Genomic DNA, 24035 nt, shown 5'->3' on the forward strand with positions numbered 1-24035 from the left:
TGGGGCTGATGTTGGTCAGATCCATAGGGCAGGAGCTGCAGTGGGGCTGATGTGGGTCAGATCTATGGGGCAGGATCTCCTGTGGGGCTGATGTGGGTCAGATCTATGGGGTAGAAGCTGCTGTGGGGCTGATACGGTTAAGATCTACAGAGCGGGAGATGCTATGGGGCTGATGAGGGTCAGATCTATGGGGCAGGAGCTGATGTGGGGCTGATGTTGGTCAGATCTATAGGGCAGGAGCTGCAGTGGGGCTGATGTGGGTCAGATCTATGGGGCAGGATCTCCTGTGGGGCTGATGTGGGTCAAATCAATGGGGCAGAGCTGCTCTGGGGCACATGTGGGTCAGATCTATGGAGCAGGAGCTGCTGTGGGGCAGATTTGAATCAGATCTATAGGGCAGGAGCTGCTGTCGGTCAGATCTATGGAGCAGGAGCTGCTGTGGGGCACATGTGAGTTAGATCTATGGGGCAGGAGATGGTGTGGGGCAGATGTGGGTCAGATCTATGGGGCAGGAGCTGCTGTGTGGCTGATGAGGGTCAGATCTATGGGGCATGGGCTGCTGTGGGTCAAATCTACGGGACTGGAGCTGCAGTGGAGCACATGTGGGTCAGATCTATGGGGTAGAAGCTGCTGTGGGGCTGATGGGGGTCATATCTATAAGGCAGGAGCTGCTGTGGGGCTGACGTGGGTCAGATCTATGAGGCAAGAGCTGCTGTGGGGCAGAGTTGGGTCAGATCTATGGGGCAGGATCTCCTCTGGGGCTGATGTGGGTCAAATCAATGGGGCAGCGCTGCTCTGGGGCACATGTGGGTCAGATCTATGGAGCAGGAGCTGCTGTGGGGCAGATTTGAATCAGATCTATAGGGCAGGAGCTGCTGTGGGTCAGATCTATGGGCAGGAGCTGCTGTGGGGCTGATGAGGGTCAGATCTATGGGGCATGGGCTGCTGTGGGTCAAATCTACGGGACTGGAGCTGCACTGGAGCACATGTGTGTCAGATCTATGGGGTAGAAGCTGCTGTGGGGCTGATGGGGGTCATATCTATAAGGCAGGAGCTGCTGTGGGGCTGACGTGGGTCAGATATATGAGGCAAGAGCTGCTGTGGGGCAGAGTTGGGTCAGATCTATGGGGCAGGATCTCCTGTGGGGCTGATGTGGGTCAAATCAATGGGGCAGTGCTGCTCTGGGGCACATGTGGGTCAGATCTATGGAGCAGGAGCTGCTGTGGGGCAGATTTGAATCAGATCTATAGGGCAGGAGCTGCTGTGGGTCAGATCTATGGGCAGGAGCTGCTGTGGGGCACATGTGAGTTAGATCTATGGGGCAAGAGATGGTGTGGGGCAGATGTGCGTCAGATCTATGGGGCAGGATCTCCTGGGGGCTGATGTGGGTCAGATCTGTGGGGTAAAATCTGCTGTGGGGCAGATGTGGTTCAGATCTATGGGGCAGGAGCTTCTGTGGGGTTGATGTGGGTCAGATCTATGGGTCAGGAGCTGCTGTGGGGCAGATGTGGGTCAGTTCTATGGGGCAAGAGCTGCTGTGGTGCAGATGTGGGTCAGATCTATGGGGCAGGAGCTGCTGTGGGGCTGATACGGTTAAGATCTATGGAGCGGGAGATGCTATGGGGCTGATGAGGGTCAGATCTATGGGGCAGGAGCTGATGTGGGGCTGATGTTGGTCAGATCTATAGGGCAGTCGTTACAACAACGTGCAAGCATGCCAGCTGATGAATGTCTGCAGTTCACAGCTATTGGCCAGTGCATTCAGTCACCAGGTTTACCACTGCATGACCATAGAGCAGTACTTTCAGCTGCAGGTTCAGACAGCCTTTCTGATTGCACTGGAATAGTTTAGAAGTAGGGGAGCAATCATTCCAATAATATCTCTATCAATCAGCTTTGCATGACAAAGTAGAACAAATAAACATTCATGATGGGAGGACCTGTTTGTCATTGGGTGGAAACCTCTGCAGAAGCATGTTTAGAGCATTATTAATCAGTAGAAGGAGATGTTTGGTTGATTTTTACTTAGTAAATCCAGCAAGAAGACCAAATGAAATATCGTGAATTGCTCAGCACTGACACAATGATGAGTGCAGGAACAGAAGGTGATACTTTTTCAGAGATGTTGCAGCAAACATTGACCACGTTAGCCTGATATAAATTGAAATAACGAGGCCTTTGCTCCTGACAGGTGCTGCAGTGAGATTTACCAAGAAGAGCAAAGATGTAGAAAAGATCTGCGCTTGGCTGCGTGAGGAAGCCAAACTGCAGGCTGAGCTTTCAGACACAGGCGCTACTGTGGAGTGGATGAAGGATGGGAAGGAGCTCAAGGCCAGTGAAAATTATGAACTGCAAATTGTGGGGAAGAAACACACCCTGAAAATTCACAACGACTCAATGGATGATGCTGCAAGTTATCAGTGCATCTGTGAGGGGGATAAAATGCTCTATCAGCTTTCAGTGAAAGGTATGTGACAGTCTGGGCTGTCCTCTTCCTGCCCAGGGCCAGCAGACTGCATTCACCTGACTCCCCGACAGTCCAGCTGTTGTCAGACAGCATCTGGGGTGTTTTCAGTGGCTGTTTTGACTTGAACTGGCCAATCTGCTTTGTAGAGCCATTTGATTTCTGTGTTCTGTCCTGTGATTCGTCCCTAAGATATAGAGGAAATCAAGGGAAAGACAGGAAAAAGAGCATCCCAGCCTTCCTGCTCTTCTGTCAGGGTGGCCACAAGAGATGATGTCAACATCTCTTTTTGTAGCAGTGATCCCAAATGTAGAAAACACCTGTGAAGAGTCACAGGGACTAAATTGATGGAGAGCAGAACTTCCTGCCAAGGCTTGTCAGCTAGTCTTAATTTTGCTTTTCTTCTCTCTCTTTGTCATGTTAGCATAATATTTCATACTGGCAGGTCTGCCCATAGAATTAACTGGCACAGGCTGCCCAGGTAGGTGGTGGGATCCCTGGAGGTGTTCAGGAGCTGTCGAGATGTGGCCCTGATGGATGTTATCAGGGGGCATGGTGGGGTGGGTTGGGGTTGGAATCAAAGGAGGACCCCCATGTATTTCATCGGGAAGCACTACTGGTAATAAGACCTTTGGAGCAAATCCTGGTAGGGCCACGCTCAGCTGGTCCAGTCTGGAGGCTGTTTCTCCTTACTGCAGTATCTGCAGTGAAAACCAGCAGCTGCTTTTGTGTGGTTGGGCTCACATCCAGCAGTGGTGATGGGACTACAATGATAAGAGACAGTTCCTGAAAACATGAATGAAATTTGACTGTATGATAGGATGGAGTTAAATGTATTGACAGGATCTCAGTCATCCCAGTGTCCATCAGCTGGCTCTCGAGCTCCTAAATACAGGCATTCTGTAGAACGTTGTTGAATTTGTATTATACATGCGTGTTCTTGGAACTGCAGAACAAATGCATGCATAATCCAGACTTTGATTTTAGCAGCTCTGACTGAGCTGTCTCAACAGACCCAACTCAGTTGTGTGCGCTGTTTTAAAATGATATGTTAACAAGAAGTTGGAAAACAAGCTCAATTACCCTCAGTAAAATAGGACCATGGCCTTAGGCTTAAACTTTTGGCTAAGACAGTGGTGAGATTTTGAATCTTTGAAGTCAATTATTCCACTGTGTGTTAATAGGGGCCAGTTTTATCATCTAACTTTTGCACTCCAATTAATTTCCATAAAGGAATTCTGTTTTTCTTTTCAGTCCTAAGTGATATCTCTATCTTTTAGGCTCGATTTGTTTGCCAGGGGATTACAGTGCAGTAATAGATACCCCCTCCATTGATTTCCTTCTAGTTTGCTTGTTCCAATTCTTTCCTCAGTTTTCCTATTTTAGACATTTTCTTGAAGCCTTGGGCTTCTTCCTTTGGCTCTGTCCCCTGTCCAGTGTATGTCCTTCAACTTGTGGAGATAAGGTAATCTGGCACGTGGTTTATAAAAGCTGCCAATTTGCCAGCTTCTGAATTAGAATCTAGCAATTAGAACTAGGACTAAACGTGCACGTTTGATCTTATGATAAATGAATGCCTCATGGTCACCAATGTCCCTGCAGTTCTTTACCATCATATGTATTTTGTGTCTTCATATTTTGTTTCAGCACTGGCAAACTTCGTAATCAAAGAGACAAGTGGAGGAGTAATCAGGGCCGTTGCTGGAAAACAAGCTGAATTTGTTTCTGAGACCTCTGAAGCCAATGTCATGGTGAAGTGGTACAAAAATGGCAAAGAAATCAAGACCAGTAAGAAATTCACAATGGAAGATAAAGGGAAACTGCATAAGCTTGTGGCTTCAGCTGTAACGAAAGAAGACGAGGGAACATACATCTACACAATTGGAGATGACACTCTGATTTTTGATTGGAAAGTCTCAGGTAAGTTTGTGAGGCAAACATAGGATCACAATGCATGTAAAGCACTTCAGACTTAATTCATTTTATTTGTCCAATGCTGTGGGTTTCCAGTATTTAGGACAAAGATTGCATAGCTCTATTGAAGCAATTCTGACCTTCCTGTTGTCCCTATGCAAATCCACAGTATGAGCAAATAATGTAACTGAGTTGTGATGAATTCAAGACAGCCTTAGCTCCAGCTGGGGCTGGAGTCACGACTTGAGCCCTGACATCTGGGCTTCATTCATCTAGTTCATGTATTGCCTCAGCACTTACATCATCTTTAAACCTATGACTGAAATGGTCCTAAGTTATTAGCATGGGAATCCTGTCTCCTCTTTGGACAAATTAAACTCCACATTTGGAGAGTTGAGTGTCTCCTGCTGTACCCGAAGGACATTGTGATCTCTGAGGTGTCTCCCTGAGGTGCTGTAAGCACAGCCATTAGCTCATAGTGCAAGTAAAGCACTGTTAGGTCAAGCCTGGAGGAGTAATGCTTGTCACTGACATGTTCCTGTTCAGGGTGGAGCTGGAGGGTAAAATAACACAAGAAATTGTCATTGAAATTCAATATCTGTGAAATTCAGCTGGTTGCATTCACAGAACCTGGCGTTAAGATCTGTTTTCTGTTTTATATCTTGAGCCTATTTTCCATAACCCAGTCCTCATTTATGAACTGAAGCTCTACTGAAAGCCTTTCGCTGTGTATGCTCATGCTGCAGTGCAGCGCTTGTGACCTTCACAAGCACATTCACGTTCCTCTGATCACAGGATCCTTACGGTTGATTAAGACCCTCTAGTCTGACTGCTCACCCATCACCACCGTGATGCTCACCATCAGCTTAGCTAAAAACTCAGCAGAGATGATAGATCAAGCACAACACTGGATTTGGGGTGGCTAGAGATTCCTAAGATATTGAAGGATTGCTTGCAGGTGGTGTTGGTTCAGGTATTCACCCTGCATCCCACCTGCTGTTCTGTTTGGTTGAGAATCATGCATTCTGCAATTTCACTTTGTAATTCAAAGACCCTGGCTTTATCTGTTGAAAAACTGATCTAAAACAAGCCAAGAAGACTCCGTTGGAACTGGTTGATGCAGAACAAAGGCATCCCCAAAGGACAAGTTGCACTGTTTGATGAACATTATTGGATGAGAGCTAAGCTAAGATTTAAAAAGTTCTGGGGCTGTCTCTGAGCATCAAATACAGAGGAAGCCTGCATGATTCCCTGAGAATGGATACCTCCTACTTTGGTGTAGGGTTAAGGGAACACTAGCAGTAACTCCTATCACAAAATGTCGCATGGCTCAGACAAAATGCCATCAAGAGGGCTTAATTAGGAGCACCAAATGGTCGCAAGATGGTCTTAGGGCAGGGAAGTAATCTATCTATGTGATATTGATTGATGCTATTAGTTCTTAACAGCTTGACTCTAGAAGGACTGTTGTTCTTTGGTCACCTAGTTATAAAAGAATAAATGGCTCCTGTCTATTACAATTTTTAACGCATTTTTTGTTCACTGATGCCATAAATGTTCCTGGCATAGTAATTGGCCTTGGTATATTCAGTGACTGAAAGCAACAGTTGTTGCTCTAAGAAATGCAGTACAAAGCTAGGTCTGCCTGTAGCTGACAGCCATCAGCTTGCTCCTCAGGCAGGTTCTGTCTGTGTATGGGAGATCACAATGTGAACCACTGATTGATCAGCTGAGGCAAGTGTGGGGTCAGCTGTGGGAGCACAGGTGAAAGTTATGTAGCTGTGCTCCCTGGAGGGGTGGAGTTCGACTCCACCTCCTCTGAGACCTCATTTAAGGGCTGACCCTCACTGAGGCAGCATCTCTTGGAGATCGCTCACCAGGGAGGATTGCCTCAGCTCTGGTGAGTTCCCTTTTCCTTATATCTTCTGTATTTCTACCATTTTGCTTGTAATTGCTATCCTTGTTAATACCAGCATAGTTATTGCTAATACATTTGGCAAGCCAGGCAGGAGCCACTGACTTGGCATCTAGAAATATAAGGAAAAAAAAAAATGTCCTTTGTGTGGAAAATCTTTAATTGGTACAAGGGGAGAAGACCACCCCCTTAGGGACATGCCTTCCTGGACAAATTCCAGGTTTTGAGGCGTCCCCATATTACCAATTAGCAACAATTATTGAACAATGGGGCCCTTTAAGAGTACCAAATAACATGGACGCCTATTGTCTAACTGATTACTTTCTAGGACTACAAAAAGATATCTTAATTATAAAAGAAAAGCGAATGGCTGCATCTATGGCAGCCTGGCCATTATTAAATGCTTTAAATCGGGCAGAGATAAAATCAAACAACATTGCACATGAAAATGAATTGTTAAAGGCCCGTATTGAAAAATTGGAGGGTGAGATCAATCTATTGACAGGAAAAAAACCGTCATTTTCTTCCTCCAACCCTCAAATTAGATACATTTCATTTAATGACGATCAAGATCCTGAAGAAATGAATCAAAATAAGATCACTAAATCTGATCTAGAAAAACCATCTGAGATGGACTCGCTAGAAGTCCGTCCAGTAATAACTCAAAAAACAAAGAAAATTCAAGATCGACCAGCAGGAGTGCCTCCTGATCAATGGCCCCCTGCCAAATCTGTTTTACATGTAACAGCCCGTCCATATACGCCTACTGAACTCATGGACCTAGTGCAACGATTTAGGCAAAGGCCAAGGGAAAGTGTTCCGGCTTGGTTATTACGGTTATGGGATTCAGGGGCAGATAGTGTACTGGTTAGTGGCCCCGAAGTATCTAAGTTGGCCACAATAACAGTACATCCTGCCCTTCGGCAGAGACTGTATGCTGGGACTCAGTTCCCTGAAGAAAACCATTCAATTGTAGAATGGATAATGGCTGCTTGCCGCATGGTGTGGACAAATAAAACTGACATGCCAGTAAACACAGGGATGTGGTCTTCTATGGAAGACCTTCAAAATTATATACACGAATTAGGTATGAGAGAGGCTATCTACGAAGACACATTCGATAGCCCTGATATGGTTAAATTTTCTGCGGGAATGAGGGACCTAATTTTACAGTAAGCACCCTCTCATATGTATGGAACCTTGGTTTCCATACTTAATCCAGTAGTATCCGCAGAGGCAGTAGTCCAACAAGCCGCCCAATTGGTAGCAGACCTCGGAGAAACTGAGCGTTTACGAGCTAAGCGCAATATCAGGGTGATTGAGGATGCCGAGGCTTTTCCAATAGTGCGAGCCAGAAGATCGGCCCCGCGAACTTCTCGGGCAGGACCTGTTAGGGTATCCCGGAAACAAATGTTTAATGATCTGCTCCGGGCAGGCGTTCAGTTTTCAAAAATTGATGGGCAGCCCAATCAGGTTCTCCTTCAGTTGTGGAAGCAACTGAAGGATGAACAAAAATTTCAGAATAAACCCAAAAGGCCAGGGATAAGATTTATAGAGTGGCGACCAACAACAACATGGAATTTAGAAGATTTTATAGTTCCAAATAGGAAAAAGAAGCCACCTCAGGTGCCTCGGGTTATGACACCGGAGGTATCGGAGGTAAAAGACTTGAATCTGGCTCAGTTCATGGCTTGACGAGGGATGTCAGTCCTCCTAGGGCCTCTAGACGGGACCGGAGGCCCTATGTGGAACTGACGATATACTGGTCCCGAAAGAATATACAGAAGGTTATGGCCCTAGTTGATACCGGGGCAGAGACATCTATAATATATGGAGACCCAACTAAATTTAAAGGTAATAGAGTGATGATTGGAGGTTTTGGGGGACAAACCATTCCGGTCACCCAAACCTGGGTAAAACTGGGGGTCGGGCGTCTTCCACCACGGGAGTACAAGGTATCCATTGCCCCAATTCCAGAGTATATATTAGGAATTGATATCCTGTGGGGTCTGGCTCTCCATACAACAGTGGGAGAGTTCCGATTGCGGCAGAGATGCATTAGTATCCGGGCAATCCAGACAATATTGAGAGGCCATGCAAAACATGAGCCTATTTGTTTGCCGAAGCCACGCCGGATTACTAATGTGAAACAGTACAGACTCCCGGGTGGGCAGGATGAAATAACAAAGACGGTGCAGGAATTAGAAAGAGTGGGTATTATAAGGCCTGCACATAGCCCATATAACTCCCCAATATGGCCAGTGCGAAAACTGGATGGAACATGGAGGATGACAGTAGACTATAGGGAATTAAATAAGGTCACGCCACCTGTTCATGCGGCTGTACCCAATATTGCCTCCCTAATGGACACACTAAGCAGGGAAATCAAAACATATCACTGTGTCTTGGATTTGGCGAATGCATTCTTCAGTATTCCAATCAGTGAAGAATCGCAAGATCAGTTTGCATTTACATGGGAAGGGAGGCAATGGACTTTCCAGGTCCTACCCCAAGGGTACGTACATTCGCCCACTTTTTGTCATAATTTAGTGGCACGTGATCTGGCTAAGTGGGAAAAGCCAAATAATGTCAATTTATATCATTATATTGATGACCTCCTGTTAACATCCGATTTGTTAGAGGCGGTGAGACAAGCAGCAGATTTGTTGATAGCTTACCTGCAGAAAAGAGGGTGGGCTATAAACCCACAGAAGGTGCAAGGTCCGGGGCTATCTGTAAAATTCCTGGGAGTAATTTGGTCCGGGAAAACCAAAGTACTACCCAGTGCGGTAGTAGATAAAGTCCAAGCGTTTCCAGTCCCTACAACATCAAAACAATTGCAAGAATGTTTGGGTATATTGGGGTATTGGCGCTCCTTTATACCTCATTTAGCTCAGCTATTAAGGCCATTATACAAGCTTACAAAGAAGGGTCAATCATGGAATTGGGGAAAGATAGAACAGGATGCTTTCCAACAGGCAAAACTGGCAGTTAAACAAGCTCAGGCGTTGGGTATATTTGATCCGACCCTCCCAGCTGAACTAGATGTTCATGTTACTCAAGATGGTTTTGGCTGGGGCCTGTGGCAACGCCAGAGTTCTGTTCGAACCCCCATTGGATTCTGGTCTCAGGTTTGGCACGGAGCAGAAGAACGATATAGCATGATTGAGAAACAGTTATTGGCTGCCTATTCGGCATTACAAGCAGTAGAGCCGATAACGCAAACAGCAGAGGTCATAGTTAAGACTTCATTACCAATCCAGGGCTGGGTGAGAGATTTGACTCACCTTCCTAAGACGGGGGTGGCCCAAGCACAAACGGTGGCACGATGGGTCGCCTATCTAAGCCAGAGAAGCAGTCTGTCTTCATCTCCACTTAAAGAAGAACTACAGAAGATCCTAGGCCCGGTGACGTATCACAGTGATACATCAAAAGAACCGATGGTTGCTCCACCAGAGAAGAGTCCCGTTCAGGAAGGAAGATATCCTATTCCTGAAGATGCCTGGTATACGGATGGGTCCAGCAGAGGCAACCCGAGCAAGTGGCGAGCAATAGCATACCATCCCTCTACTGAGACCATCTGGTTTGATGAGGGGGATGGTCAAAGCAGCCAATGGGCAGAATTGCGAGCCGTGTGGATGGTTATAACTAAAGAACCTGGTGACGGCGTCCTGAACATCTGTACAGATAGTTGGGCTGTGTACCGGGGGCTCACTCTGTGGATTACACAATGGGCTACCCAGGAATGGACTATCTACGCCCGACCGATTTGGGGTAAAGACATGTGGGTAGACATTTGGAATACGGTCAAACACAGGACAGTATGTGTCTACCATGTCTCTGGTCATCAACCCTTGCAGTCACCAGGAAATGATGAAGCTGACACACTGGCCCGAATCCGATGGATTGAGAATTCACAATCTGAAAATATTGCCCGTTGGTTACATCAGAAGCTACGGCATGCTGGACAGAAGATAATGTGGGCAGCTGCTAAAGCATGGGGGCTGCCTGTACAACTATCTGATATCGTTCAAGCATGTCAGGATTGCGATGCTTGCTCAAAGATGAGACCGAGACCGTTGCCTGAAACAACATCCCACATTGCTAGAGGATATAGTCCTCTTCAGAGATGGCAGGTCGACTACATTGGGCCCCTCCCTCGGTCTGAGGGGGCGAGATATGCCCTGACCTGCGTTGACACTGTAAGTGGACTGCTGCAAGCCTATCCTGTACCAAAGGCAAATCAAGCATACACAATTAAGGCACTTACTAAACTGATGTCTGCATACGGGACACCTCAAGTTATCGAGAGTGACCAAGGGACTCACTTCACTGGAGCGATGATACAGCGCTGGGCAGAAGAAAACAACATTGAATGGCGATTCCACCTGCCATATAACCCAACAGGGGCAGGCCTTATTGAACGTTATAATGGTATCCTTAAGGCTGCCCTGAAAACAGACTCTCAGTCCCTGCAGGGGTGGACAAAAAGATTATATGAAACCGTGCGGGACCTGAATGAAAGACCTCGGGATGGCAGACCCAGTGCCCTGAAAATGTTACAAACTATATGGGCCTCCCCTCTTAGGATCCAAATTACAGGCACCGATAATAAGGTAAAACCGCAGGTTGGTACTGAAAATAATCTTCTGCTCCCTGCCCCTGAGAATTTAGAACCGGGAATCCATAAGATAAATTGGCCTTGGAAGGTGCAGGTAGGACCCAAATGGTGTGGCCTACTTGCACCTTGGGGGAGATTATTGGAGGTGGGAGGTTCAGTCACCCCCTCGGTGATAGGTACATGGCCTACTGACATCGTGGTCAATACTCCGGCCTTTATTGCTAAAGGAACACCTATTATGTCCCTATGGCAGATCAAGACTCCTCCTCTGGTGCCAGATATAGTTATACAGCCACAGATATCTGGCCAGAGGGTATGGTATCGGAGGCCGGGACATAATCCAGTACAAGCAGAAGTATTGACCCAAGATAAGAATACGGCCTGTATCTTGCCCTGGAGGGCGGATCTTTCCCTACTAGTACCCTTGAAACATCTATATTACTCCCCTTAAGATTGATTCTAAGCCTCTAGGACCATTACTCTGGACTGATGAAACGCAGACGGACCTGCACTTCAAGATGATTTGTCTCCGGTAACATCTATCAAGCACTGGCCCATGGAAGTTCATAAACACCCATCCAATCATCATCATTTGAATAATATCAACATCTAATGCGACGGGAGATTGTATCAGCGTCGTGATTGGGTCTCTGTAATAAGGGGAACTCACCTAATCATTGGTTCACGTTGTGAAGGGGTGGAGTGTATGGGAGATCACAATGTGAACCACTGATTGATCAGCTGAGGCAAGTGTGGGGTCAGCTGTGGGAGCACAGGTGAAAGTTATGTAGCTGTGCTCCCTGGAGGGGTGGAGTTCGACTCCACCTCCTCTGAGACCTCATTTAAGGGCTGACCCTCACTGAGGCAGCATCTCTTGGAGATCGCTCACCAGGGAGGATCGCCTCAGCTCTGGTGAGTTCCCTTTTCCTTATATCTTCTGTATTTCTACCATTTTGCTTGTAATTGCTATCCTTGTTAATACCAGCATAGTTATTGCCAATACAGTCTGGATGGAATGAAGGGCATGAAATACTGATGTGCTCATCAAACGCTGCTTGTTAGCTTAGAGACAAGGTGTTGAATTGGTTTGTTCATGTATTGCAAACAGGTTACTTAGCTGCCTTCATTTTAGCTTCAGAAGAACATGTGCAGAATACAGAATTGATTAAAAGAAATAAGAACTGTCTGCATAGAACTTACTCTTTCCTTACACAGGAGAATCAAGCACATGTTTGTATGTGAGTACCTCCAGAGGTGAAACTTGATCCCCCAGATGTAATGAGCAGAGACATTACAATCAGTTCTAACTGTATCTTAATGCTGTGCTGAATAAGCCTGAGTCAGGATGTAAACCACTTTCTCTTTTTTTCTTCAGATGAAGCCATTAATTTTGTCAGCAAGTCCAAAACGACTCCAGAAATATCAGTCAGTCCTTCTGAAGACCTGGAGCTGGTGTGTGAGGTGTCAGCTGCAAGCGGAGCTGTCGTATAGAAGAAAGATCAAATAGAGGTGAAGCAGGACCAGAGGACAACCATCATCTCCCAGGGGACGCACCGCAAGCTCATGGTCAAAAATGTGACCCTGAAAGACCAAGGGAGCTACAGCTGTGAAACAAAAGATGACAAAGCAACATTCCAAGTGAAAGTCAGAGGTGAGAAAATGCTTGGAATCCCAGAGATAAAGGAACACTTCATTTTGTGTGTCTTGCATTTGGAGGATCAACTTACAGCCTCTCTGGTGCAAAACATTTTGGCTATAGGACTTTCTTTGTCATCTAGTGTCATAGCAACACTTTTCTACATGTGCTTTTCCATCCAGGAATGAATTACTGCAACAAACAATAGGCAAGGAGGGTAACTTGTGCAGCTCTTGTAGTCAGCTGGTGTCTGCAGGGTTACAGTGCAAGAGCACACCAGGCATGCAAGGAGTGAGAAAAGGGGAGGTGTTTGATGAGATCTGGTTACAAAATTTGAATGACACAATGAGGTGGAAAATGCCACTAATCAGACTCATAAATGGCCTGGGTTGCAAAGGCCCACAGTGCTCATCCAGTTCCAACCCCCTTCTTCCTATGTGCAGGGTTGCCAACCAGCAGCCCAGGCTGCCCAGAACCACATCCAGCCTGGCCTTGAATGCCTGCAGGGATGGAGCATCCACAGTCTCCTTGGGCAACCTGTTCTAGAGGGCCATTCCCTTCTGATTTACTGGAAATGTAGAGAGACATCAGAAGAAACAAAGAGAAGGGAGGAGGTTCAGCAGTGCATGCAGGTGTTCTAAATCTCATGTCCAAATCTGCTATCAGACTGCGAAATGTTTAGATTTATGATATGATATGAAATGATATGCCTATTCATTTCCCAAGGCAAAATAGAGGGGAAAGTATTTTCCTGTCTTAATGAGGCATCATGATGGTCCCTGTGAAGGGCAAGTATAATGAAAATGGGGAACTGGAGTAAGCTCTGCAGCAGACTACAGCAAAATGGTGTGACTGTTGTGATGTCCCTGCAGAGAAAGAAGACGTGTTTACAAACAAGGACAAGGTACAAAAGGAGGTGAAGGCTGCACTGACTCAAAATGCCACGCTGAGCTGCGAGGTGGCCCAGGAGAAGATGGAGGTGAAGTGCTACAAGGAGGGGAAACTGATCACCTCGAGCAAGAAGTTCAAGGTGGAGTCAGAGGGCAAACAGTGTCGGCTGGTGGTGATCCAGGTAGAGAAGAAAGATGCAGGGGAGTACAGCTGCGAGGCTGCTGGCCAGAAACTCACCTTCAAGATTCATGTCACAGGTGAGAGAGAACACATTTTGGCCTTTCATTCTAGAATGTTTTAGAAAACGGTCATTAGTTTGTAAGTTTTCCCTGCTATGCTTAAAATTTTTGGAGCTGAACTTTGGGGTGGTTAATTTCTGATGAGGAAATTGAACAAATTATTCTAAATACAGTTGTGAGGCAGCTCCATCTTTTAAAATCTTCAGGAATTTCCTTTTGCTGTGGGAATGAGGCCATAGACAAGAAAGTTCTGATTGCACTTCTCCATTCCCACGTGCCTGTACCACTAGAACAACTCTGCAATGCAGCTGCGTCTCAGGAAGTTTCAGAACAGGGGCTTTGTGTCAAGCACTAGGGGGTGTGCTCTATGTAACATGTTTTTGTCTTGGAAGGGCTCATTTAGCATGGGAGAGAATACTACAGGAATGTTTTGTATAAGTTGATGTTTTGAAGACATAAGTAAATGGCAGCTAGGGGACGAAAGAGTCATGAGAGTCATACAAGAAGCATCACAGAATGCCTTTTGTTGGAAGGGACCTGGAGGATCATCCAGTTCCAATCTCTGTCCTGGAAAGGAACACATTCTTTGAGACTAGGTTGCTCTAACACCCATCCAGCCTAGACTTGAATGTTTTCAGGGATGGGGCATCCATAAATTGCACAACTTCTCTCCACATCATTCTCTTGGGGCATCAGACTGGGAGAACTGATTCATTTTTCTGACTCCTTCCCCAAAACCTGCTCTTCTTTCAAGAGGCCAAACTAATGTATCTCTCTCTTTTCAGAGCCAGAATTTGTATTTACAAACAAGGAGAAGGTACAGAAGGTGGTGAAGGCTGCAACAACAGAAAATGCCACGCTGAGCTGCGAGGTGGCCCAGGAGAAGATGGAGGTTGTCATCAATTTATAAGCAATGAGCCAATAATGTTCCAATTATAAACTTTTATTAATTGTAGCGGGTAAAACTAAAAGGCAATTCAGTGCTGGGCGACAGGGGGATTATTGTTCCTCCAACTGCCGCGCCGTCCCGTCCCTTGCAACTTCTTTTGTATTGTCCATCCCGAGCGTATTGTCCTTTAATTGGTCGGTTGTGATCGTGCGACTTGGTGTGTCGTTCCTTGGTTGGTCCTTCCGTGGAACTTTGTATCCATCGGGGCGCGCTTTGCCTGTAACTACGCAGAGTACACAATCTACCCATAAAATTAGAGTGTTCTGCAACCTTTGTGGCCTCCATATTCCACCATTATATCCCGGTCCTAATGAACAAGCACTCCACCACAATGCTACCACATCCCGGTCTTAATGAGCAAACATTTTATCACAGAGGTCAAGTGATAAAAGGAGGGGAAACTGATCACCTCGAGAAGTTCAAGGTAGAGTCAGAGGGCAAACAGCGTCGGCTGGTGGTGAGCCAGGTGGAGAAGAAAGATGCAGGGGAGTACAGCTGCGAGGCTGCTGGCCAGAAACTCACCTTCAAGATTCATGTCACAGGTAAGACAGGTGTTGTATGAAATACAGCAGAGAACAGTAAAGTAAAATCTAGTTTCTATTATACTGCACCTGGATCACTGTAGTCTGTGCTGAGGTTTTTTCCCTAGACTTGATTGCCTGGGTTTGTAGAAAGTATTTGGTTTCAGTATGACACAAAGACCTGTTTCAATCTGTCTGTAGAGCAATAATTAGTAATATATGTACAGTGGAAGCAATATTCAAGATATTATTCAAATCTCTCCTGTGCCTGAGATCCCAAACTGTAATTCTTGTTCACCTAAACATTTGACTAAGATAAGTATGTGCAGTGAGGCTGGAGTGCATGTTCTACGTGCAGCCTTTCATGGCAGGAGAAGCAGGAACTTCTCCTAGTAGTACACTGCCTTTTTACTATGCCTTTATGTTGGAGGCTGCATCTGGATAGGTGAGTCTGCTACTCACAGTAAGAGACCTGGTAGAGCTGCCTATTGCCAGAGCTCAAAGTAAGATAGATATCTGCAAATCACACACAAAGAACAAAGGACTGCGTTGGTGAGCATATTTCCTTTGTGCCTTTGACAGTCACAGTTGTGGCAATGGTAGAGGCCATGAGGAGTCTGTTCAGGAAGCCAGGAGTACTGTTCTGGGTCATGAAAAGGCAGCCAGTGGTTTGACTATCACATGTTTATGTGTTTTGATGTTTCACAGTGGGTCTTAAGTAAAAGGAACTCAGGTTTTGGTTGCCTGCAGGACAGATGTTCTTTTGGGTTCAATATGTTTGCATAGTGACTTGCAACCATGGGACTGGTGTTCAAGGACCCTCTTGGTTCCTTCAGTTCCTAGGTTCTTTCTTGCCTAGATTTGACACTTTGTTTCAACAGAAGAGCTGATATTCTCTAGTGAAGGCTATTAGTTTGGGCACAAGTGGTAACCTAAACCTGTTCCAACCTGTACATACAAACCTGCAAGTTGGTCTCATTTCGGTCCCTCAGTCAATACTTTTTCTTTTCTTCCCTCAAAGCCAAAACCTGTGTTTATAAACCAGGAGCAGGTGCAGAAAGAGGTGAGTGCTGCCCTGGCAGCAAGTGCCTCCCTCAGCTGTGAAGTAGCACAGGATCCAACAGAAGTAAAATGGTACAAGGATGGAAGACTGCTTGCCTCCTCCAGAAAGTTCAGAATGGAATCTGTGGGCAAAACACGGCGTCTGGTTGTGGAGCAGCTGGAGAAGAAAGATGCTGGAGAATACATCTGCGAGGCTGCTGGCCAGAAGATGACCTTCAAGTTGGAAACAACTGGTGAGCATTCGCTTTGGGAGCACTAAGCAGCTTTTTATGTGGCTTAGAGGAAGACTGGCTGTCTTCTACCCTGTGGGCATGGAACAGCCACAATTCCCCCCGGAACAACATCAATGACCCACACCACAAGTTGGATTCTCCTTTTTAATGTAGTGGTAGCGAGGTGAAAATCTGGCTGTGGAATATTTTTGACTAAGGAACTTCTACTTTAATTTCTAGATGCGCTGAATTACCCTCTGGAGTGTCTTTCTGAATATATAAGCAACCATGGGTGACTATGATCCTGATTTATATCTAGGTTCAGGCTTACTTTTTCAGTTAGGTTAGATCAATAGCTCCAGAGAAGATAGGGAAATACAGCAGTTCACTGATACCATGTGTCAGAAGAATGCAGCTCAGTGCTGGGCAGTTTGCTGCTTCATTCCCTCTTACAAGTTGCACCCAAGGCTGGAAAAGACCACTGAGATAGCTGAGTCCAACCCAGCCCACCCTCACTGGACTTACTAACCACGTCCCCAGTGCCACATACCCGTGGCTCTTGAGCACCTCCAGTGACTGCGGTATATCAGCGTGGTTGCTTCAGTTGTGGGAGTTTTCAGACACTGGCTGTTGTTCTAGCGAGACAAAAAACCAAAACTGATGGAACAGTGTCTATACAGGAAGCAACTGGCTGTCCTGATGGCTGCCAACAGTTTTACACAAGGTGTGTCATGCAAGCTTGCATGAGTCTGGTTTAAAAACTTGCTGTTCTGATGGAAGGAGAGGATGTTGGTACAGGATAACTGCGGGATTTGTGCTCTCCCGACATCCAGTTGCAATCACAGCTTATTGTTGCTATAGAAAACAGCTTCTCTGTAGACAAATTGAGTTAGTTCCAATAAGTGGCTGAAGCCCTAAGTGATCCAAGGTGAAGCATGATCCAAACTGGAATTTAACTAATTGTAGTAGGGAATCCAAGCCTTAATGAGATGAGTTATTTAAAATATGAGTCCTCCATCTAAAACAGCATTGAACTCTTACTCTGGTTTATGATAGAAGTGAGAGTTTAACAGCAGAAGTCTGAAGTTATGCTCCATATTTCTCATCACTCAAGAGAATATTTGAATATATGAATTCCTTTGGCTATGTTAGAGCTCATAATGAGGTCAGCTGATGTTCTTTAAATGCTCGGAGTCTAGCAATGTGGGGAAGTGGACTGCTATTTGCTGTTGAGCTTTAGGCTAAGAAGCCTGATTTTAGAGGACTGTGGACTTCCCCTTTCCCTTCCCCTCTCCTCCCCTTCTCCCTGGACTGATCCCACATGGTTTGAGAATGATTTCAGATCAAGGTAAATGAGGAATCGCCGTGTGAAAACCTGTTGTTTTACTGCACTATAAGAGACACTTAGTCAAAAGACAAGTGTGTGTTCCAAGCTTGAGATTGCAGGAGATCCTAGAAACAACTCAGCTGCTCAAACCTGCAGTCTGGCTGAATCTTTTATTGTCAGTTTTGGTCAGGAGGAGATGCTTGAGTAAGACAAATAAAAGGTCACGGGTAAGTTGGTCCTTCTTGTGATATACTTCTAGGCTTTCATCAGGGAGAAGCTTAATTAGTCCAAATAATCATAGCAGAAACCACACCAAGAGCATGAGAGTGAAATTTATACTTTCTTGACGTGAAGGAAAATTTTACCTGGTTCTGCCATTCCCCAAATATTTGTTTCCTTATGACAAGAAGAACTTTGCAGAAGTAATTTTTTTTTTCAGTCTTGCGTGCAACACAAAAAGGGGTAAAATCTAGGAGGCCACCTGAAATGTTTTTTCCATCTGGAAGGATCCATTTAACAGCACCCATGGACCTGGTTATGAACAAAACTAAGTTCCCAACTAAATCCACATTCTTCTTTCTCCTTCTCAGAATTGCCTGTGAAAATCAGCAAACCATTGGCAGACAGTAGCGTCATTGAGAAGGACAAGGTCACATTTGAGTGTGAGCTGTCCAGGCCCAACATGGACGTCAAGTGGTTCAAGGTATGGCATGTAATGGTATTTTCCTTTCTGACTTCTCTGGAAATGAATGAGAGCCTTTAATTTCACTTCCAAGGGATGCGAGTCTGAGCTTTTCCTTGATAGCTTTTTCACTGCTCTCTTTTCTTTATGCTCTTTTATTTGCCCAGATCAGCACTCTTTGTTATTATGTCCTGAGTTCATTTATCAAGTTGAAATTGAAGTTTGTTTTGGTTTTATTGTGAACTTTTTAGGTCATGCTGCACAAAATATTGTTGGTTGAACTACAGTACAGTCTTGAGCTTCAAGTCTAACACAGAAATTCTCAGCCGGGATTTTGTAGCCTTGTTGTAAACTGGGTTTTTGGGGTGAAATCTCAGTTTTCTTTGCACCTGACAGTGTGAGAATTTGCTCTGGCACTTTGTGTACCTCCCTGGTGCTCAGCTGTTCCTTCCCTTACTTGGGGATAACGTCATTTATTCAAGGTGATGTCCAAACAGGCTTGTTAACAGTCCTCCGTAGTGCTTTAAGCTGTCATAGGTCAGCCAGAATTTATGCATGTTCTATAGCCATTCCTGTGAAAGACAGAACTGGTTTCCTTTTTTTTTTGTCTCAAAGCTTGCTTCATGAGGCCTTCCTGATGATAAGACTCTGACTGACAACTGATCAGTATCCTGGAGGGCGGATGGTGGGCGTCAATGTGCCATAGTGTTTCTGCTTACAATTGCAAGGGTAAACAGAAACAGGAAGAGCAGTCTTTCTCGGGGGTGCTGCTCGAAGGAGCGGACCACTGCAGAAGGCGATAACGCTTGTGTCCGGCAACAGAGACCCCCTCTTCCTTCCTTGCTGGCTCATCCGTGGCCAGGAATATCACAAAAGCTTTTTGTAAATCACCTTTCAAGAAGTGTTTGCCTGTTTGTTCAGAAGTTTGGTATTTCCACCCCAAAAAAAATGCTGAGCTGCAATTCTCAGACTTTGAAGAGGAAAATTCCCGCCAAACGGGGGATAAAAGGCCCTCACTAAACTGGGGACTTTGGAGACAAACTCCCGAAGACACCTCTGACGGAGAATTCCCTGAGGGGAAAACTTCGTCGGAAGAACCCCCGGGACCGGCTTGCTGCGGAGCTCCCTGGCTGTCTCCCGTCCCCCGCGGTGATCAGACGAGTTCCTGAGATCAACGAACCTACTGTGTACCTCGCTGGACCCACGGTGGTGACTATCTCTTTTGCTCTCTGCAAAGACTCCTTGCTTATATTTCCTACTTTCCCTATCGCCTACCTTCCCTTCCCCGTCTCCCTAAAAACGCCTAGGACGTTAATAAACTGGTTGGACCAACATTTGAACCGTTGCTTCTTAATCTCACGCCGGGTATACACATATTAAAGAACCTTGCCTCCCTCCTACAAATTGGAGCGAGACATTTTTATTGGCGTAGTCGGCAGGATACCCGCCGTGAGAGTGTTGTCCTCCCAGATACAGTCTAAAACTTTTCTGTGTGCACCTCCTGGAGTTGCAAGGAGCGGTAATTTAGGTAACTTAGATGTGAGCACCTCTCCAGGAAGATCGCTCCATATTCTGAAACTTTACTGTATTACGTGTGCATCTCTCGAGGACATATGTCGTGTGCCTCCTCGGGAAGACTATTTTGAATATTGAAAGTTTTGTGTGTGCGCCTCTTGGGGAAGTTAGGATATATGTGCCTCTCCAAGAAGTTTGTTGCTTTTTGAGAAAACTTGAAGTGTTTTGTAACTCTTGCAGCTTGAAACTTGAAGTTCTTCTGGTCTGACCGGGTAGCCAGGAGTGAATTGGGCGTTAACGCTTTCTTTGCAAGTGTTGATTGGTCTTCTCAGTCTTTTGTGTAGGGAAGAAGTGCTTTGAGTAGTTGCTGGATTTGTTTTGTTAAGTGCTTGTCTCTCTGAGGAGATAAGGGGTCACCTCCCTCTCCCCCAGTGTAGATTTTGTTGCCAGTAGATTTCGTTGTTTATCTAGATAATGAGTGATAGTATTGCCACCATGAAAAGTGAAGATGTGTTATTTGACCTTTTAGAAAAACATGGTGCTCGGCCCTCTTTATCAGGGGTAGATTGGGCACGACAAAACTGGCATAACTTGCAGAGCGTTTCAGACCGTATTAGTGTTCTGCAAAGGAATGCTCATAGCCGGGCTGGAAAAGGCAAATCGTTTATTTGTGCAGTATTGGGTTCTGCTCTGGTTGCTGCTATAGAATTCCGAGACCAACAGCTTAAAGCAGAAAACCAAACCATAGGATCTCTGCAAGAGTTAGTCCAGACTCTGCAGAAACAGACAGAGGAGCTCAACAAGCAATTAGAATATGAAAAACGCGATGCGGCTCTTTTACTAGAGGCTCTGAAGGAACAATTAAGGTGTAGGGATACTACCGACACTGTCGTTCATAACTTGCCTCAGGAAAAGGTCTATCCTTTAGAAGGACTGAAAGAAATAAAGTCCAGGCTTAACAAGTTAGAGGACTCACCAACCCACTTGCGTCCGTTGATAAAAACCGAATATACCTTTGATAACAGTGAGGATTTGGACCCTCAAATGAATGTTAAAGAAATTCCCTTCTCTGCCACTGAATTAGCAAAGCTGAGAAAAGAGTTCAGCCGCTCTCCAAAGGAATCAGAGACAGAGTATGTATGGAGGGTTAGTCTCACTGGTGGAGACCAAATACTGTTAACTGAAAAGGAAGCTGAAGGTTATTGGGGACCGGGAGTGTTTTTAACTACTGGTAACAACCGTGCTCCCTGGTCCCTAACACAAAGGGCTGCCTATTGGGCAGGTGGTCTTAACCCTTTAGAAAGGGGAGACCCTCTTGCCATTATTGGAACAGTTGATCAATTAGTAGAAAGTGTTCAAAAGGCTGCTTGTCTCCAAATGATGTATGACAGAAAACTGCAGCCACATCATGAATCACCTATGATGATGCCTGTTGATCCTGAACGGATGACTCCTTTAATCAGGGGGCTTCCAGAGTCACTGAAACCTATTGGTATACAGCTACAAGGAAAGATACAGGCTATGCCTCAGGGAGAAAGAACGCGGGCAGCATTAGAAGGATCAATAACCTCGAACCATCTGCAATCAGGATATAAAGCATGGACATGGGGGGAGGTTGCCCAAGAATTAATTAACTATGGAAGAAAATATGGACCAGTGATTTCTTCCACCAGTAAATTTGAAACAAAAGGAGTGAGGCGCGCAGTGGCCAATTCGACCCCGCCCCCTTCCAGACTAGAGAACCACGGGTTTAAAGGGGCCTCACTTTCTATGAAACCGAGTGGGCGAAATATAGATCATAAACGTAATAATCTTTGGACGCTAGGTTGGCAGAAGGGCATTCCGCGAGACTTAATGGATGGATTATCTACCGACAGGCTAGAGAAGTTAGTTAATGGGTGGCCGAACCAGAAGCTCGAAAAGAGCAACACTGTAATTCCGAGTGCCCCTTCTTTGGAATCAGTCCAAACACTAGAGCCACAGGAAAACTAATGCCTTCGCTCCTCTCATGTGAGCGGGGGGGCGGAGGTTGGATGTATATTAGAAAGCTCACAACAAAAGGAAACGACCTGTTAATCACATGCATTGTTGAACCTAGACTAGTTCCTCTGACATTTCTGGTAGATACAGGAGCACAAATTTCGGCTATTAAAATAGAAGACGCAGACCGCGCAGGCGTGGTTCTGTCTCGCAGAAAAATGTTTGTGGCAGATGCAATGGGCGGCATACATTCTCAAGCCATGGCAATAGTGAGGTTGCGATTGCCTGGAGAGGAAGCAGTGCAAGAGGTCTCCATGGTTGTAGGAAAATATCCTCTTAATTTGTTAGGGCTAGATATCCTGAAGGGTAGGAGCTGGACAGATGACCAGGGAGGGAGCTGGGTGTTCGGCGCCCCCACTTTAGATATTCGTCTGTTGCAGGTGGCACCCCCGCTTCCCCCCTCCCGTTTGACCTCTGTTAAGCCTTATCCTTTACCCCTGGGGGCACGTAATGGTATTGGCCCCTTGCTGCCAGAATTAAAGGAACAGGGAATTGTGATACCCATTCACTCCCCTTTTAACTCTCCCGTGTGGCCTGTTAGAAAACCAAATGGCAAATGGAGACTGACTGTCGATTATCGTAGGCTAAATGCTAACGCAGGGCCGCTAACTGCAGCTGTTCCTAACATTTCTGAATTGATAGCAACTATCCAAGAGCAAGCTCACCCGATCATGGCTTCTATTGACGTTAAAGATATGTTTTTTATGGTCCCCCTGCGTTCTGAGGACCAGCTCCGTTTTGCTTTTACATGGGAGGGCCAGCAATATACTTTTACCCGTCTCCCTCAAGGGTATAAGCACTCTCCGACTTTGGCTCACCATGCATTGGCACAAGAGCTGGAACAAATTCCCCTGGAAGAAGGAGTCCGGATTTATCAGTATATTGATGATGTCCTGGTAGGGGGAGATAAGCTGATAGCAGTTAAAACAATGCATGACAAAATAATAAAACACTTGGAAGGGCTGGGTTTGACTATTCCTCCAGATAAAATTCAGTCTCCAGCTTCTGAAGTGAAATTTTTGGGTATCTGGTGGAAAGGTGGTATGGCCTGCATTCCACAGGACACCCTCGCAGCCTTAGATCAACTCAAAATGCCAGAGAATAAAAAGGAATTACAACATGTTCTTGGACTTCTAGTGTTTTGGAGAAAACACATCCCTGACTTTTCTATCATTGCTCGTCCATTGTATGACTTATTGAGGAAGGGGACATCATGGGAATGGACCCCAGTTCATGAGGAAGCCTTGCAGCTTTTAATTTTTGAAGCTATTACCCACCAGTCCTTAGGTCCTATTCATCCCTCTGACCCCGTGCAGATAGAATGGGGATTTGCTCAGTCAGGATTGTCTATACATCTCTGGCAAAAGGGTCCAGAAGGTCCCACTAGACCTATTGGATTCTATTCCCGCAGCTTTAAAGATGCAGAGAAGCGATACTCACAGCTGGAGAAGGGGCTGTTTGTTGTCAGCTTAGCTTTGCGAGAAGCTGAGAGGACCATACGACAGCAACCTATAGTACTGAGAGGCCCATTTAAGGTCATCAAGCCTGTAATATCCGGTACCCCTCCCCCTGACGGGGTGGCACAGCGTGCTTCTGTCCGGAAATGGTATGCTCAAATTGAACATTATTGTAATATCTTTACAGTCACAGAGGGTGCTACAAAAACACTTGCTATTCAAGACGATATTCTCTCTATCACTGATGCCAATCTTCCCTCTGTTATCCAGATTGCCCCCCCATACTCAGACCAGTTGCAGAATGTTTGGTTCACAGATGCCTCTGCCAAGCGTGAGGGAAAAGTATGGAAATATCGGGCTGTTGCCTTACAGATAGGCACTAATTTCACTATTATCACTGAGGGGGAAGGTAGTGCTCAGGTTGGGGAGCTGGTAGCAGTATGGAGTGTATTCCAGCATGAGTCACAGTCTGCTGTTCATGTGCATATTTACACTGACTCATATGCTGTCTTCAAAGGCTGTACAGAGTGGCTTCCTTTCTGGGAGCAAAATGGTTGGGAGGTTAATCGTGTCCCAGTCTGGCAGAAAGA

At 45.7% G+C, this 24035-nt stretch overlaps 1 protein-coding gene across 1 annotated transcript; it reads left to right on the plus strand.

The window, feature by feature from the left end:
• The first annotated feature begins 20422 nt into the window (after nucleotides 1-20422).
• LOC146752751 (uncharacterized) lies at nucleotides 20423-22006 on the plus strand. The gene has a single exon (XM_085531269.1). The coding sequence runs from the start codon at nucleotides 20423-20425 to the stop codon at nucleotides 21938-21940; it is 1518 nt and encodes a 505-aa protein (XP_085387395.1). The 3' UTR covers nucleotides 21941-22006.
• The last annotated feature ends 2029 nt before the right edge of the window (nucleotides 22007-24035 follow it).

The sequence above is a fragment of the Coturnix japonica genome, unplaced genomic scaffold, assembly GCF_054131305.1.
Source record: "Coturnix japonica strain WE unplaced genomic scaffold, WE-NBRP24 Scf041, whole genome shotgun sequence".
NCBI lineage: Eukaryota > Metazoa > Chordata > Aves > Galliformes > Phasianidae > Coturnix > Coturnix japonica.

Coding starts and splice junctions, on each gene's coding strand:
- LOC146752751 (XM_085531269.1), top strand. CDS start 20,423: ATGAGTGATAGTATTGCCACCATGAAAAGTGAAGATGTGTTATTTGAC.